The sequence below is a fragment of the Hippopotamus amphibius genome, chromosome 16, assembly GCF_030028045.1.
Source record: "Hippopotamus amphibius kiboko isolate mHipAmp2 chromosome 16, mHipAmp2.hap2, whole genome shotgun sequence".
NCBI lineage: Eukaryota > Metazoa > Chordata > Mammalia > Artiodactyla > Hippopotamidae > Hippopotamus > Hippopotamus amphibius.
The window spans coordinates 57,359,022-57,374,017 of NC_080201.1; the positions used below are offsets into that span (position 1 = coordinate 57,359,022).

The 14,996-nt window shown below is 49.4% G+C and overlaps 1 protein-coding gene across 7 annotated transcripts in view; it reads right to left on the reverse strand.

Annotated features, from left to right (window-relative positions):
• Positions 1–14,948, reverse strand: part of LIG1 (DNA ligase 1) — a 35,764-nt gene extending 20,816 nt beyond the window's left edge. For 4 of the 7 annotated variants that reach the window (XM_057711945.1, XM_057711946.1, XM_057711939.1 and 1 more), the window contains exons 1-5: positions 14,843–14,948; positions 7,140–7,213; positions 4,900–4,989; positions 2,265–2,406; positions 1,011–1,137 (exon numbers count right to left, since the gene is read on the reverse strand). In XM_057711945.1, coding sequence (XP_057567928.1) covers positions 1,011–1,137; positions 2,265–2,406; positions 4,900–4,989; positions 7,140–7,156 — 376 coding nt within the window. In that variant the 5' untranslated portion in view covers positions 7,157–7,213; positions 14,843–14,948. Of the gene's footprint in view, positions 1–1,010; positions 1,138–2,264; positions 2,407–4,899; positions 4,990–7,139; positions 7,214–11,816; positions 11,836–13,819; positions 13,993–14,016; positions 14,096–14,842 lie in introns of those variants that run through there. The other 3 variants (XM_057711940.1, XM_057711942.1, XM_057711943.1) reach the window with 3 other exon arrangements.
• Between the last annotated feature and the right edge of the window lie 48 nt (positions 14,949–14,996).

Sequence of the window (14,996 nt, forward strand, 5' to 3'; positions counted from 1 at the left end):
ACCGTTGAGAAAGTGGATCCACAAAGCCGAGTTGATCAAAGTATTGCAAGGTTTCAATAATTGAAACCAGCATCAGCTTTCCAATTTAAATTGAATTAAAATAGCATTAAAAATTCTGTCCCTCTACTATATAGCACAGGGAACTCTACTCAATACTCTGTAATGACCTATACAGGAAAAGAATCTAAAAAAGAGTGGATATATGTATAACTGATTCATTTTGCTGTACAACAGAAACTAACATGGTAAATCAACTATACTCCAATAAAAACTTGAAAAAAAAATTCAGTCCCTCAAGTCCCCATGGTTCAGGATCTCAGCAGGCCACATCACCCTGCGTCATGTGGGGGGTCTCTCCCTGTCCCTCCCCTGTACAATATCTTCCCAAACCCCCTGGGGACAGAGGCGCCACTCCTCAGACAGGCTTGCCACAGACTGTCCTTCTCTAGTCTCGTCGCTCAGCCAAAGCCACGATCTGAGCACCAACACATGGAGCCATTAGTGCCCTGAAGGCCTTCTCTACTCACACTCCCCCTGCCAAGGACCCTCTCCCCCTCCTCGGTCCCTGCTCACTCCTCTTCTGTCCTTCAGGGCTCAGCTTGGTTAAGCTCTCTTCTAGAAGTCTCCCTTGAGTCAATGGCTCCTCCCCTGGGCTCCCACAGTGAGCTGTGCGGCCTCCAGCACTGCACACATCATAGTGACAATAACTGACACTTACTGAGCCCTTACTACGGGCTGTGCCCAGTTTCAAGCACTTACACATATTCACTTTTAATCCTCCCAACATCTCTAGGCGGAAGGTACTATAATTCTTATCATCAGATTTACAAATAAAGCCCAGAGAAGGGAAGTCACCTGCCCAAGGTCACACAGCCAGTGGATGGTAGAGCCGTGCTCTTATAACCACAACACTAAGATTAGAGCTGTCATGAGGATGGCCGAATGACGCAGAAATCCCAGTGTGGACAAAGACAGGCAACAGATAAAGGGTGGGGCCAGGGGGTCCTCACCTGTGCGACGCTTCGGGATCCCCGATGGGGAGGTGACCTTTGGAGACGTGCTGGAGAGGGAAGGGCTGCTCTCAGGCAGTGTGACAGGACTGGAAGGGGAGACTTGTGGAGAGTCTGGAGCAGGCTTCTGGAAGGGGAGAAAATGAACAATTCCTGAGTGAGAGGAGGAAGGAGGGAGCATCAAGCTATGTCATTTTCCAAACGCTTGAGTACAGAGGGACTGAGCCCCGCTTAGTCCTTGTCCCCTCATCCCCTCTTACCTGGGCTATCACTCCACCCTCCTGCATAGTTTCATGGTCCCAGACTGTCCCTATCATGGACCCCAATAACAATTCTTTTTTTTCTAAAGTAACAGAATCCTTGATTTTTAACTAGGCATGATATGGCCCAATTAAAAACTACACTTCCCCGGATCCCTTGCAGCTAGGTATGGTCAGGAGCCTGAGAACTACACTTCCCAGCCTCTCCTGCAGTTAGGTATGGTCAGAAGCCCCAGGGCTACACAATGCAACGTCAGGGGAAATGCTATATAGATCCCTTGGTTCAAATAACATTCACCTAAAAGCAAGTAGAGTGCCCTGCTCTTCGCACTGACTGAGTGTGGGCATTCACTTGGACAAGGGCATCTAGGGATGGCAAGCAACAGTACAGAGGCCCCCTGGGGCAGAGTGAGCCAGGGAAAAGAAGCCAATGACAAGGAAGAAGTGGCTCCTGAGGGGCCTTGGAGGCTCCGTAAGGACCAGCAACACCAGGGAGTTTGAGCAGCAGGGAGACAGGATATCACTTCACTGTCAACAGACTGAGAAGTGCTGCACTTCGGACATTATCCTCAGAGCAGCCAACGGGCATGAAGGTCTTAAACAAGAGGAGCAAGTGAGCCGAGGCACGTGGAGAAGATGGAAAGCCCTCTGCCAACAGGAGAGACTGGACAGACTTCCGAGCCCTTCCTCTGCAGCAGGCGTTCTTCTCATGTGAACGCACTCACTGCACCTTCGCGGCCACCCTGTGAGGTGGAGGCTATTGGGAGCTGCCCGTTCCAGCTGAGGCTGCCGAGGCATCACCAGGGCAAGCAGCTGAGCCCAGCCCCAGGGCAGAGGCAAGGTTAGGGGCACCTAAACCAGGCACAACCACTCAACGCCTCCACCCCCTGGGGCATTAGCTCCGGAATTCTGAGCAGCTGCTGTGCCCAGCTCCAAAGGCCAGTGGGAATGCCGGTTTCTTCCGGTAAATGCGGGCAGGCTGCTGGGGCCCTACCTGGCTTTTGGGGGACGTGGGGGCTTCCTCCTCCTCCTCCTCCTCCCCTTCGCTGCCCAGGACCCGGGCCGCCTTCCTCCCCGGCCTCTTCACTGGAGAGTCGTCCTCGGACACCACTCTGTTCCGCTCCTTCAGCGCCACCCTGGAAGGGAAGGAAATGGAGGGTTTTCCAGCAGGCAGAGTGGGGACGCCACACCCCAAGTTCCCCAGCCCCTTCATCGTGCTTCATTCCCTTCCCTGCCTTTCAAGCAGTCAATGAACATTTTCTTGGGGCCTCCTCAGCATCTACTCTTAATCACCCATCCACCCATCCCACCTCTCCATAGGCCTCCCATGTGCTCACCCAGTGATGCGCGATGCTGAGGAGCACGTGCAGTCCCTACTGAGGGCAGAGACTGGCCTCCAACATCCCTCTGGAGACCCTCCTTCTTTTAGTCAGTCATATAAGCCCCTGAGTCCCCAAGGTAAGGACTACACTTCCCAGCCTCCCCTGCAGCCAGGGATGGCCACGTGATGAGTTCTGACCAATAGGATGTAAGTGTTATGACTGACGAATGCAACCTGCTCCTGCCGGCTAGTCCTCACTGATCTCTTACCCCTAGAACTTTGACTTGCTGACCCGCTTTGGTAGTGCAGATGAGGGCAGGACAGAGCAGAGAGGGAGGAAGAGAAAGAACCTGGGTCCCAGGACCATCTAGTGGCACAGAGTCACCTACCTGCCCCAAATTATTTAAATAGCTCAGAATCTTTCAAGTGAGAAAAAGGCAATTTTAACTTTAACCAAGTTTACCACTTCGGTTACTGGTAAAGTGGTAAAGCAGCCAACGACTCCCCCGACACTGGCTGTGAGGAACTCCCAGTCTGGTGAGGAACACAGACACGACCGTCAAAACACAGCATGATACGCACGCCGATGGGGGTCACCTAAGTGGCTGAGGAGACGGCTGATTTCCCACCAGTTTCTGCACTCACAGAGCTCGCGGTCTGCACAGAGACCAAGATGTACACAAACAACTCCCTACTGAGGTCAATGAGGATATGCTCACATCATGGAATCTCATCAAAGAGAATAAAATGGGTTTAGATGAAGCGCGTGGCTCTGAGCCATTTTTTTGTGGGGAGAGAACGGAGTCTGTCAAATCTACGAGAGGAGTTGCTGTTGATTTTATTCACTGCTCACAGGGTCTAGAACAGTGCCTGGCACATAGATTCTCAGTAGGTATTTGTTGACTAAATGAATGTATACAGGATGATTCCCCGAATATAAAAGACACATGCATGTTTGCCCATATGTGCCTACAATTTGCATACAAAATAATCCCGCTTTTCCTATTTAAAAATAAATTAAAAGGTGTATAGTATTATCTGTTATATGTCAGGCACGTGCCAGCTACTTGAGATGTAACAGTGACCAAAACGCGAGTCCCTGCCATGCAATATATAAGCGTGGGAAATACTTATTCATTCCACAAATGGCTATTGAGCACCTACTGTGTTTTCCATAACTGACAGTGTTAGGCGCCTGTATGCTTATGTGAGTAGAAAAAAGGTATGGACGGATACACCTCCAAACTGGTTAAGTTTTTCTGGGGAGTGGACACTGGAAGCACTTCAAATTTTTATTTACCTACTTCTGAGTTGCCGTATTAACAATTTACCACGTGTAATTCCCCATGTGGGTATCTATGCTAGAAAAAAAATCTGCACGTGTGCCCAGGGAGTCACACACATAGACTCAACTGCAGCATGGATTGTTTCGGCCAAAAAGTGGAAAGAAGCTACACATCCATTGGCAGGGAATGTTAAACAGTTTCTCCGGCACCCGCAAAACAGAACACGAGGCAGAAGGTAAAAGGGATCCGGGGATCCTCCGTGTGCAAGAGCAGGAAAAATCTCGAAGTCGCACTGTGGCTGAAGAAAGCAAGTGGAGGAACAATATACACAGCAGGGTCCTGATTTTTCAAGAAACTGAAATATGTCACAGAAAAGAAAACCACGTACAATAAGTGTGTATATATAGCGATGTAAACACAAAAGGGGTGGATCTAAAGGTCAAGAGTGTTGATAAGTTATGACCTAATTCTTACTGCTTAGCATCTTTTATGAACCAGGCATTGTTCTATAGGTTGTAAGTATGTTAACACATCTAACATGTGGAGAGCCTGATGTATAGACCATGATGCCCTGCTACCCGTGCGGAAACTGGGGCACAGCAAGTGAAGTTACTGGCCCAGGCTTCCAAACTGGGGATGTGAGCTAAATCTACCCCGAGTACACGCTCTGAAAAGCTGGTCCAGGGGCAGGGTCTTCCCGAGAAACTGCGACAAGGATGCTGAAGGAGAGAACATTTTTCTCTTCTATTTAGATGCAGCCAGGGGCAGGTTCTCTGCCTCATGGAGAAAGGCTGCTCCAGAATGAAGTCAAGGCACTGGGACAGAGCCCTGAAGACAACTCTGAGGCCCTGGATCCAGCTGTGCCTGAAAGCTGCCCCCACCTTTGGCCTTCCCAGTTACCAGAGTCAACAATTTCCCTGTGGGGCCCTGAGATATTCTGAGCAGGTTTTATAATGCTTGCAGCCAAGAGAGCCCTGACTGATAAAGGAACAGCTTCGCCACATCCCAGCCCTGGAACGTACTTTGGAGGGGACTCTGCTTCTCTGGCGCTGTTGGATGTCTCCTTCTCTGGCTTCTTCACTTTGCCCTCCTTCTTGGGCTGAAAAAATGACCTAGAAGAGCAGAAGGGGGGGCGGGGGGGAAGAGAATGATAACAGTACTAATATCCCCTCTAACACACGCCACGTTCCACAGCTTCTGACACCCATCCCCATCCTAGGACGCAGCAGAAGACTTCAAACAACACCCTAGACCAATAAGGAAACTGAGGCTTGGACGGAGGAGGCAATGCTCTGCTTATTTTTCTGCCCCAACTCGCCTCTCACCTGAGAGAGAGGACACATCCCAATTTCCATTCCACAAGTATTAACAATGCACTTACTACGTACCAGGGCCTGTCCTGGGAACCTAGGGGCCAGGCAAGGACCCAGATACATAGAGCCCCTGCCCTGGAGGAACTGACACGCTGGTGGAAGAGGCAGACATTAAGCAAGTGGTAAATATAAAATGTCCGGAGGTGTGATGTGCTCTGAAAAAGATAAAGGTACCCTCCCCTCTACCTGAGACTGGCTAGACTGAGTGGCTTGCTCCCAGAGAGCAGGGTACTGGTAAGGGAAAACAGGCGCTTGACAGTGGAGAGGTCCAGCCAAGTGAGGAAGGTTAGCATCTCCTATGATGTCTTGGGGATGTCATGTATTCCCAATACGAGGCGAAGAGAGGGCGCTTCACCTCAGTGCCCATAACCCCAGGCTAATTATGAGAGTATCAGACACACCAGACTGGGGGACAGGCTACAGGTGTCATGACAAAGAAAGCCTGGAAACTGTCACCCAGAGGAGACTGAGGAGGCATGACAACTAAATGCAGCGTGGCTCCGAACAGGATTCTGGAACAGAAAAGGATGCTAACAGATAAACTGGTGAGATGCAAATGGAGGTCTGGAGCTTAGTTAACAGGAATGTGTCGCTGTTGGTTCTTTATTGTGACCAACGGACCACAGTAATGTAACGTGTCAACAATGGAAACCGGGTGACAGGTATACGGGGACTCTCTGTACTATATTTACAGTTTCTCAGTATGTCTAAAATAATTCCAAAATTAAAAGTTTCCTTAATCTTTAAAAAATATAATAGGGACTTCCCCGGTGGTCCCATGGTTAAGACGCCATGCTGCCGATGCCGGGGGCATGGGTTCGATCCCTGGTCAGGGAACTAAGATCCCACATGCCACACAGCATGGCCAAAAAATAAAAAGAGTAAAATAAAATAAAACAAGGTGACAGAAAGCAATCAAAAGTGCTATCAAGCCAGGCGAGACTGTCCCAGCGTTCTCATCACCTGACAAAGACTCGACCTGGGATCTGTGTAAGCCACCAACTCCCAGGTCTCTGGGGTGACATCCAGGTCTGCGTCTGTCTAGAATCCACCCCCTCCTTCTGGGAATAGCCCTCCATGTTCCTCTTGGGATGCCCCTTCTCCCACATTCTCTCAGTCCCTATGGTTTACATGGGGCTGCCCTTTCACCCAGGGCACATGCCTCAGGCCTGGCCACTCAAGGCCCTGCATCCCCGGGGCTATTACACTGGCTGGTTCAGGGACTGGCATGCAGCCCAAGGTGGGCCAATGAAACTTAACTCTAGTTAATGTTGTCACAACTGGGAGAGAGACCACCTCTTTCCACTGGGATTGCTGACTCTAGGGTGCCACAAGCCTGAGGAAGAGAGCCTGACAGTGTGATACAACATCCAAGAAAGCAGAGCTGAATGATGGAGACACATTTCCAGTGACAAACTTCGGACAACTGGACCTGACTATTAACTCCAGGTTTCACTACACGAGCCAAGGAATTCCTCTTCTGTTTTTCCTGAAGCCAGCTTGACTAAGTACTGGGTTTCTCAACCTCGCATTACTGGCATTTCACTCTTTGTTGGGGGAGGCTATCTGGGCACTGTAGGATGTGTAGAAGCCCGCCTGGCGTTTATCCACTAGATGCTAATTGGAAACTCCCTCTACCCGCAAGGGGTGACAACCAAAAAATGTCTGATGTTCCCTGGAGGTCTCTGAACCTTGCAACTAAAAATTTCGGCTACCGCACTACCCATTTTTCCGATCCCCCTCCCCACTTTCCGTACTGGTCAACTCCTGGAAATCCCTATGTGAAGACTAGCCCGACTTCTAAGATAAGGCGCAGAGTTACAGAGAGGAGCAGAGAACTTGTAGGATGTAAGCTGGGGGGCAGGCGGGGTGGGGGTGGGGGTACTCACATGATACTTTGCTGCATGATGGCGTCAGAATCCTCCCCTCTGCTCTCCTCCTCCTCTCCTCCGATCAGCAGTTCCTGAAATAGACATCCAAACCCTTGGTGAGGATACCGATTGTGCAGAGACCAACACACATAAGAAATTTCAGATGCCAGCAACTTTCAGGTATTGAGGTTTGGGGAAATCGCCCTGAAATCTACACCACTTGGCTTGAACTTTATGCTAAGTTATGGCCTGTCACACATACAGTGTACAGCTGCTTTAACCAACTCAAGAGGAGAATGCATTTGCCAGAAATAAAGAACATCCACTCTGAAGACAGGGATAAATGCTCCCTTCCTGTGACACCTGGGCTAGGAGCCCTTCAAAGACAAGGTTCCCTTCTCAGGTGCCAAGGCCATACTGACTTGCTGTGTCTGTGCCAATCTGTTTTTTTTTTTTTGAAATCTTGAAGGAATGTACCCTCGGTTGTGTGTGATGTACATTTTTTGTTCTAACAAGATATATAACTGTGCTGAGGGACTTCCCTGGTGGCACAGTGGTTAAGAATCCGCCTGCCGATGTGGGGGACACAGGTTTGAGCCCTGATCCAGGAAGATCCCACAGGCGAAGGAGCAACTAAGCCCGTGCACCACAACTACTGAGCCTGTGCTCTAAAGCCTAAGCCACAACTATTGAGCCCACGTGCCACAACTACTGAAGCCCGTGCGCCTAGAGCCCGTGCTCCACAACCAGAGAAAGCTCGCTGCAACTGGAGAAAGCCCACACGCAGCAACAAAGACCCAATGTGGCCAATAAGTAAATAAATAAATAAATTTATAACAAACAAACAAAAAAACTGTGCTGAAAACCATGCTTCTCTGGAGCAGTTCCTCAGAATTGAAAGGCTGTCTCCCGGGCTATAGTCCTTCATTTGACTCGTATAAAACTCTTTTTTTCTATTCCTATTATAGATCATTTCTTGATTATTTGTGTCGACACCTCTTTTCAGAAAGAAACAAAAAACAAAAAACCCACAAAATCAGAAACATGAGTTTCCCCATCAAGAAGAAACTCCCATTTTTATGGACCAAAATGATTTGCTGGTGAGATTTATTAGTGAAGGAAAAGAGTTCCAAGTCAGGGAATGAGACGCTTCCTTTACCGTGTGGAGACTGCTTTTTGTCTAATACAAAGCCATACTGAAGGCCGGCACGTTTTGTTCAGTTGGCTTTTTTTTCAGCTAAGTTTTTAGGTTAGTGAAAAACTGTTTTTAGGTGATTATATAATATCCTTAAATGACTGTGAGATGTAGCAGTGCATCAAATCATAGCCGCGGGTCTAAATAAATCAGCTATTGAGTAGACCCTCGTTGAGGGGGGGGGGGCCTATCTCAAAAGGGTGTATCCTGTGCATACTGGATGATTCTATTTAGATGACAAGAGATGAACCAGGGGCTGGGGGCTATGAAGGGACAGCACAGAGCTCTTCTGGAGATGGAACTGCTCTGCATCTCAGTTGTGGTGGTGGGTCCACAGATCTCTGCAGAGGATCAAACTGCATAGACACAGACAGACAGACAGACAGACACACACACACAGGAGCACATGTAAAAACTGAACAAGGGCTATAATCCAGCTAACAGTACTGTCCAAGGCTAATTTCCTGCTTTTAATACTGGATTACCATAATATGAGATGTCACCACTGGGGGAAGATAGGTGTACTATTTTTTACAACTTTCTGCGAGTCTCTAGTTTTATTTATTTCAAAATAAAAAGTAAAAAAACAAAACAGAATGAAGGCACTATTACTGCTATGGAAAGAAGGCCTAGATCTAGTAACATTTTAACTAATAATGATAAGTAATAGAGGAGGCAGAACAGTGGGTGTAATTGGCTGTTGATTTTGTAAGACAGGGGAAATAAGAACATATGTGTCCGTTAAGTACTGCTCACATTTGCCAAATAGAGACTCTGGAAAGATAACCAAGAAACCAACAGAAGGGGCTGGAGGCAGAAAAGTGTGAGCCAGAGGTGTCACTGTGTACCTCTGTCCTGATTTGACTTTGAACACACACATTTATTACCAGTTCAGTTTTGTAAAAGAAATAGTGTATCTGGGCCCCAGGTAAGTTTTCTAATTCTTTTCCCCAGCCCTCACCTCCTTCCTCTAGGCTCTTCCCTCTGGAGAGGCCTTGCCCCACCCCTAAGGGCTGTAACCGGGAAGAGCTGAATCAGACTCCATGTTAGATGTTTCTTTGACTTTAATCTTTGCTTTTTGCTGCTTTTGTTATTACGATCATACATGGTGGCCTGCCTCAGGGAACACTGCCCCTCTGCCTGAATGTTAAACTAAAATGCCTCTGTCCAGCGCACAGGCAGACACTCTGCCCTGCCCACCTGTGGGAATGGCTGAAATTAACATATCTCCTCACAGAGGCTGGTCATTCTCTGAGATCTTTTGCAAGACTGATGGCCCTTTCACTTTACTCCCTCACAGCCTCTCCCTCTCTGATTCTATAAAACAAACTGGCATCCAGACCCCGATAAAATGGTTTTTAGGAGACTCTTAGTCTGCCATCTTCTCGGTCTGCTGGATTACCAAATAAAGTCGTAATCCTTGCCTCAACACCTCGTCTCCGATTCACTGGCCTGTCATGCAGCGAGCAGAGCGAGCTTGGACTCAGTAACAGGGCCAGGCCCCTTCGGCCCAGCTCGGAGCTGATGGATGGCCAGGAAGCCTCCTGTGGGCACCAGCTGTAAGAGCCGCTCACTTTCCTGGCCTCTCGTGGTGGTTAATTGGTATTTCTCTCATCACACTTCCTGCCTCCACCCCGTGTTCCCCGGATTACATTCGGAGTTTAACTTTCAAATCAGACATGGGGCCCTGGAGCCATGGTTCACTCCCATCTCCTCCAAAAAGTATTTCCCAACCTTCAGACATTCTTCACACCACCTTGGCAGTTTCCACCACATCTACATAAAACCTGATTTTTTTTCACTGAATTATTTTTTTCTGTGAAAAGAATTTTTATTAACTGGGAGCTTATTGGGTGGCAGGCACTATTCCAAGTCCTCATATGAATTAATTCATGCAAAAGCTATTACAATTCATCACTGTCCTGATTTTACAAATGGGGCAACAGAAACACAGAGAAGTCGGGTAACCTGCTCAAGGTCACACAGCCTAATGGGCTGCAGAGCCAGGATCCAAAGTCAGGTGTCTGGCTGAAGAGTCCATGTCCTTAACCACTAATATTCTGCAGGTGAGGAAGGAAGGAGCCCCTCCGTATTGGGATCGAGGGAGATGGAGGCAGCCCCTAGATCTGAGGGCTGTTGAGATTACAGCTGTACCAGTGATAATGCGGTACCATCCTCCCAACCACCCACTCAAGCGTTTTCAATTGTTATCCCCATTTCACCGATGAGAAAAGCGAGGCACAGAAAGGTTAAATCGCTTGTCCTGAATCACAGAGCTCGTAAGTGGCAAAAGTGGGGTCCAAATTCAGACAACCCGGCTCTAGATCCTAGGCAGCCTGCGCCCCCGTTTCTTTCACTTCCACAGACAGAACAACAGCATCGCTTGTCAGAGAGAGGAGACGGCCGCAAAAATAGAAAGAACAAAACCAGTTGGTTAGGTTCTAGTTAAAAGCATTGGCTGCTGGAGGCTCTGAGCCCAGGCCCGCAGCCTTCTTTTTGTTCAAAGGGGTAATTAGCCAAGTGCTAGAGAGGGCTGTGAAAGACACTTGGCACCAAACTGAGCTTTTCTCTTTAAGACAAACTGAAAGAGAATGTAAAGGGATTAACTTTCTCCTTATGAACGTTACTGTTATTTAATGTCATACCCATACACCACCTGGTTTCCTTAAGTAATTCTGTTAATTTTTTTATGTGTGAAACACAAATCAGAAAAAGCCTTTACTGCTTAAAAGAAATATGCTGAAATAAATAGGGATAAAATGTTATGATGTCTGTAAAGTACTTCAAATATTTCAGCAAATGCCTTAAGTTTGCTTTAAAATAATTCAGGGGATTTTTTTGAGGGGGAATTAAGGAGCATATAAATGAAATAAGAATGGACATATTTTGATAATTCCTGGGCCTGGGTAATGGGTACACAGGGTTTCGTTACATTACTCACTCTACTTCTGTGTGTGAAACTTCTACAGTAAACATTACATTCTTTCATTCAGAAAATTAGACGGTGCAAACACAGCAAAATGTTAACAGCTTTAAATCAAGGTGGTGGCATGTTATCCTAGTTGCTCTATTTTTCTGTAAGTCTGAAAATTTTTATGAGTCAAAGATGAAAAAGTAACCTAAAATTGGGAATAAAAATATAATTTGCATATACAGCACAAAGCTCGGAATTTGTGAAAATCAAGGTAGTGAATAACCCAGTCCCTTTCCCCCTCAAAAAACTCAAGTATTGGTACAAGTCCCTCACTTTAGAAAGTTCTATCCTGGACGTGAATTATTTGTAAAAGTCGAGATCAGTTTTTCCCAATCAGTCAGGAAGCCCCTGGATTCACTTCCACACAAGGAAGAACAGAGCCTGGGGCAGAATTCACTGCAGGGCTCCCAAGACTTTTGGTTTCGGGGACAAACAGGAAAGGAAACCTAGTCTCGGTCTTGAAAAAGCTCCCGGACCCCACACTCTCCAAGATGTGCAAGGTACATAAGGATGTGATAGGACTCACATTTTATCCTTCGCTCCAGCAAAGGACAGACCAGAGGAGACTGGAAAAAATGAAGGAAGGAATGAACAAACTCATTAACGAACTCGTCTAAAATCCAATCTCTTGATTCAAAGCTCTTGGGGCTTAGGGCCCTGGCATTAAATACCACTTATATGCTGATTAACACCTCGATTTCAAACAGCCTATTCTCCACCACCACCTCTAAGTCGCCAGCCAACTTCCTCCAGGAACCCAACTCCAAAAATTCCCAGCCCTTCCCTAAGTCCACAAACCAGTCCGTCCTCCCTCTTTTCACTGTCCTTCCCCATCACGTCTTCCCTTCCTGCCTTGACTCGCGTAGATTCCAGTGCAACATTAACGTCTTTCATCACTCTCTTGTTCCTGCCTCTCGCCCTCCGTCTCACCGGGCAAAACCCCTAAGCTGCTGATTCCAGCTAACTCTCCATCTACTCCGTGCCTGAACCCGTGGAGCAGAGCGGGACTGGTCCCCACGGGTCCTTGGGGCTGCAGCCCAAGCCTCTCCATTTCCCCAGACCATTCAACTCTCCTGCTGTCCCAGACCGTCCTTCACGCTGGCTTCTCCAGCTGCCAACATCGCCCCCACCCCCTTCCTCGGCTGAGGAAATGGAAGCCATCGTGAGAAACATAAATTCCCACCACTTTATCTCTGTCCACAACTGCGCCTGCAGGCAGGCCCTCTGACTCCCAGCTGTCAGTACCGCGACCACTCAGCTGTGCTCTCATTTAAGGCCAGTCCCTCGACCTGCGCACCAGATCTCATGCCCTCTCACCTCCTCAAACCCCATGCTCCAGCAAACCTCTCCTTCCTCTCCTGCATCATCAACTAGACCGTCCCTATCAGTTTGCAAATTTGTGACTTCTCCATTTAAATAAAAAACAAAAAACAAAACCCCCCTCTCTTGACCCCACATGCTTCTGCAGCTATAGCCCCGTTTCTCTGCTCCCCTTTCCAGAGAAGTCATAGAAATAACTGTCCCAAGACACCATCTCCAGTCTCTTTCCTCCCACCCCAGCTTGAACCTTCAAGTTTTCCCACATCACTGGGCCCACCCTGCTCATCAAGGTGCTTGAGGACCTCTGGGCTGCTACATCCAGAAGTCATTTCTTGTTCCTCATCTTGGCCCATCAACAGCATGAGAAACTGCTGATTCCTGGGACCTCCCTGGTGGCGCAGTGGTTAAGAATCCACCTTCCAATGCAGGGGAACGGGTTCAATCCCTGGTCTGGGAAGACCCCACATGCCACAGGGCAACTAAGTCCGTGAGCCACAACCACTGAGCTTGTGCTCTAGAGCCCACAAGCCACAACTACCAAAGGCCCTGCGCCTAGAGCCGGACGCTCCACAACAAGAGAAGCCACCAAAGTGAGAAGACTGAGCACTGCAACAAAGAGTAGCCCCTGCTCACAGCAACTAGAGAAAGCCCACATGCAGCAACCAAGACCCAACACAGCCAGAAATAAATAAATAATTTTAAAAATGACTAAAGAATTTAGGGTTTGTAAGCAAGATCTTTCAAACCTGGAGAAAGGGGTGATGTAAAAGGGTCTTTAGGGGTGAACCGTTTGAGGACGACAGGCCAGAGGCTCAAGTCTGCATTTCTTCGAGTTAGTAAAAGCTCACGTTTCCTGACCTGTCCCCTATCCTCACCCCACCTCTGTGAAATATTTTACACCTTTCCCCTAAAGGTGTAAAACATGCTACTCTCCCTCCTGCTCTGAGGTTTAAAACAGCTCAGCATCTCCCAAAAGACAACTCAAGAAGCTGAGACAGGAGAGGCAAAGTGTCTTGTCCAGGGCCATATTGTGGGTCAATGGTGGATACTAGAAACGGAGGGTGCCAGTTCGGAGAACCGCCTGGGATTCGCGTTTAAAACATCCCCATGCCACTCCCAGAACTACTGAATCAGAATCCGGGGAATGGAGGGGGAAATCCGCGAGCTCCCAGGGGATCCTAAAATAAGATGAAATGAAGGAGGTCTTACTTAACGCCTCCTCTCTGCCTTTCCCTCATGCATTCTTCGCAGGCTGCGAAGCGGGGCTGAAATGGGGATGGTGGCCAAGGATTGATGTCCTTAATTCCATTTTCTGCTGTCTCTCCTCACTGATCCCCCTCAGCTTTCAGATGCCAGCTCTCCTTTCCAAATGCTCCTCTCTTCCTGCCAAGTGCCTTCCCCCTGACCTGTGAAGCTTCCCTATCACTGAAGGGCCTCAAGTTCCTTCCCTCTTCTCTCCCCAAGCTCTTCTGGCCCTCCCTCCACCACCTTGGGCAACAATAAGCCCAGATCTTCCAGCTACCCTCTCCTCGGCACCCCCCTCCCCAAACCTCCCCTAAAGCCTCGCCCCTTCCCAGGCCTCGGCCTCCTCCTCGCCGTCCAGCCCGCCCCTTCACTGCCCTTCCCTTGGCTCCGCCCTCTCATCAGGCATACACAAGGCCAGACCTCTCCCCGTCTAGAAGCTTTCTGACCTTTCATAAGGCCTTCACCTAGACCTAGATCTTACCATTGACTTCCCCCTGGCCCCACCACCATCTGCCTGAGATCACCCCGTTAAAGCTGATCCCTCTCCTTCAACCTTTCCCCCGGCCCCGCCCACTATTAAACTTTCCCTAGCCCCACCCCCTTCCAGGTGGGCCCGCCTCCCCCGGCCCTTCCAACTTCCGGATGGCCCCACCCACCCACAGCCTTTCCCCGCCCCGCATCCGTATATAACCACGCCCCTTCCAGGTAGTCCTTCCCCGCCAAGCCTCTCCTCAGATACCGTACGGTCCAGGGGTTTCGGCCCTTGTCTACCTCCTAGCTGGCCCTGAACCTCCGACGGACACCGCCCCACCCCCTCCAGCGGCCCGCTGCCCGCCCTCTCCCCTCCGCAGCGCGCTCCCGGCCGCCTCAGAGTCCTCCACGTCCGCTCCTCTGCAGCCGACCGACTCGGCGAAGGCATGAGCCCCGAATTTACGACACGCGCGCCGTTCCCCAGCCCTGCAGCCCCGCACGGCCGGCGCCACTTGCCTCGCGCCGGGCCTGCGCGCCGCTGTCCTGAGCGTCACACCCGGAACAGCTCGGCGCTCCACTGCAGTCCCAAATTCGCGCCACGGGCTTCGCGCGCAGACTTCGGCGGGCGGGGGCGGGGCCGAGCCGAGGGGCGGGGCCGGGCGACGCCCGC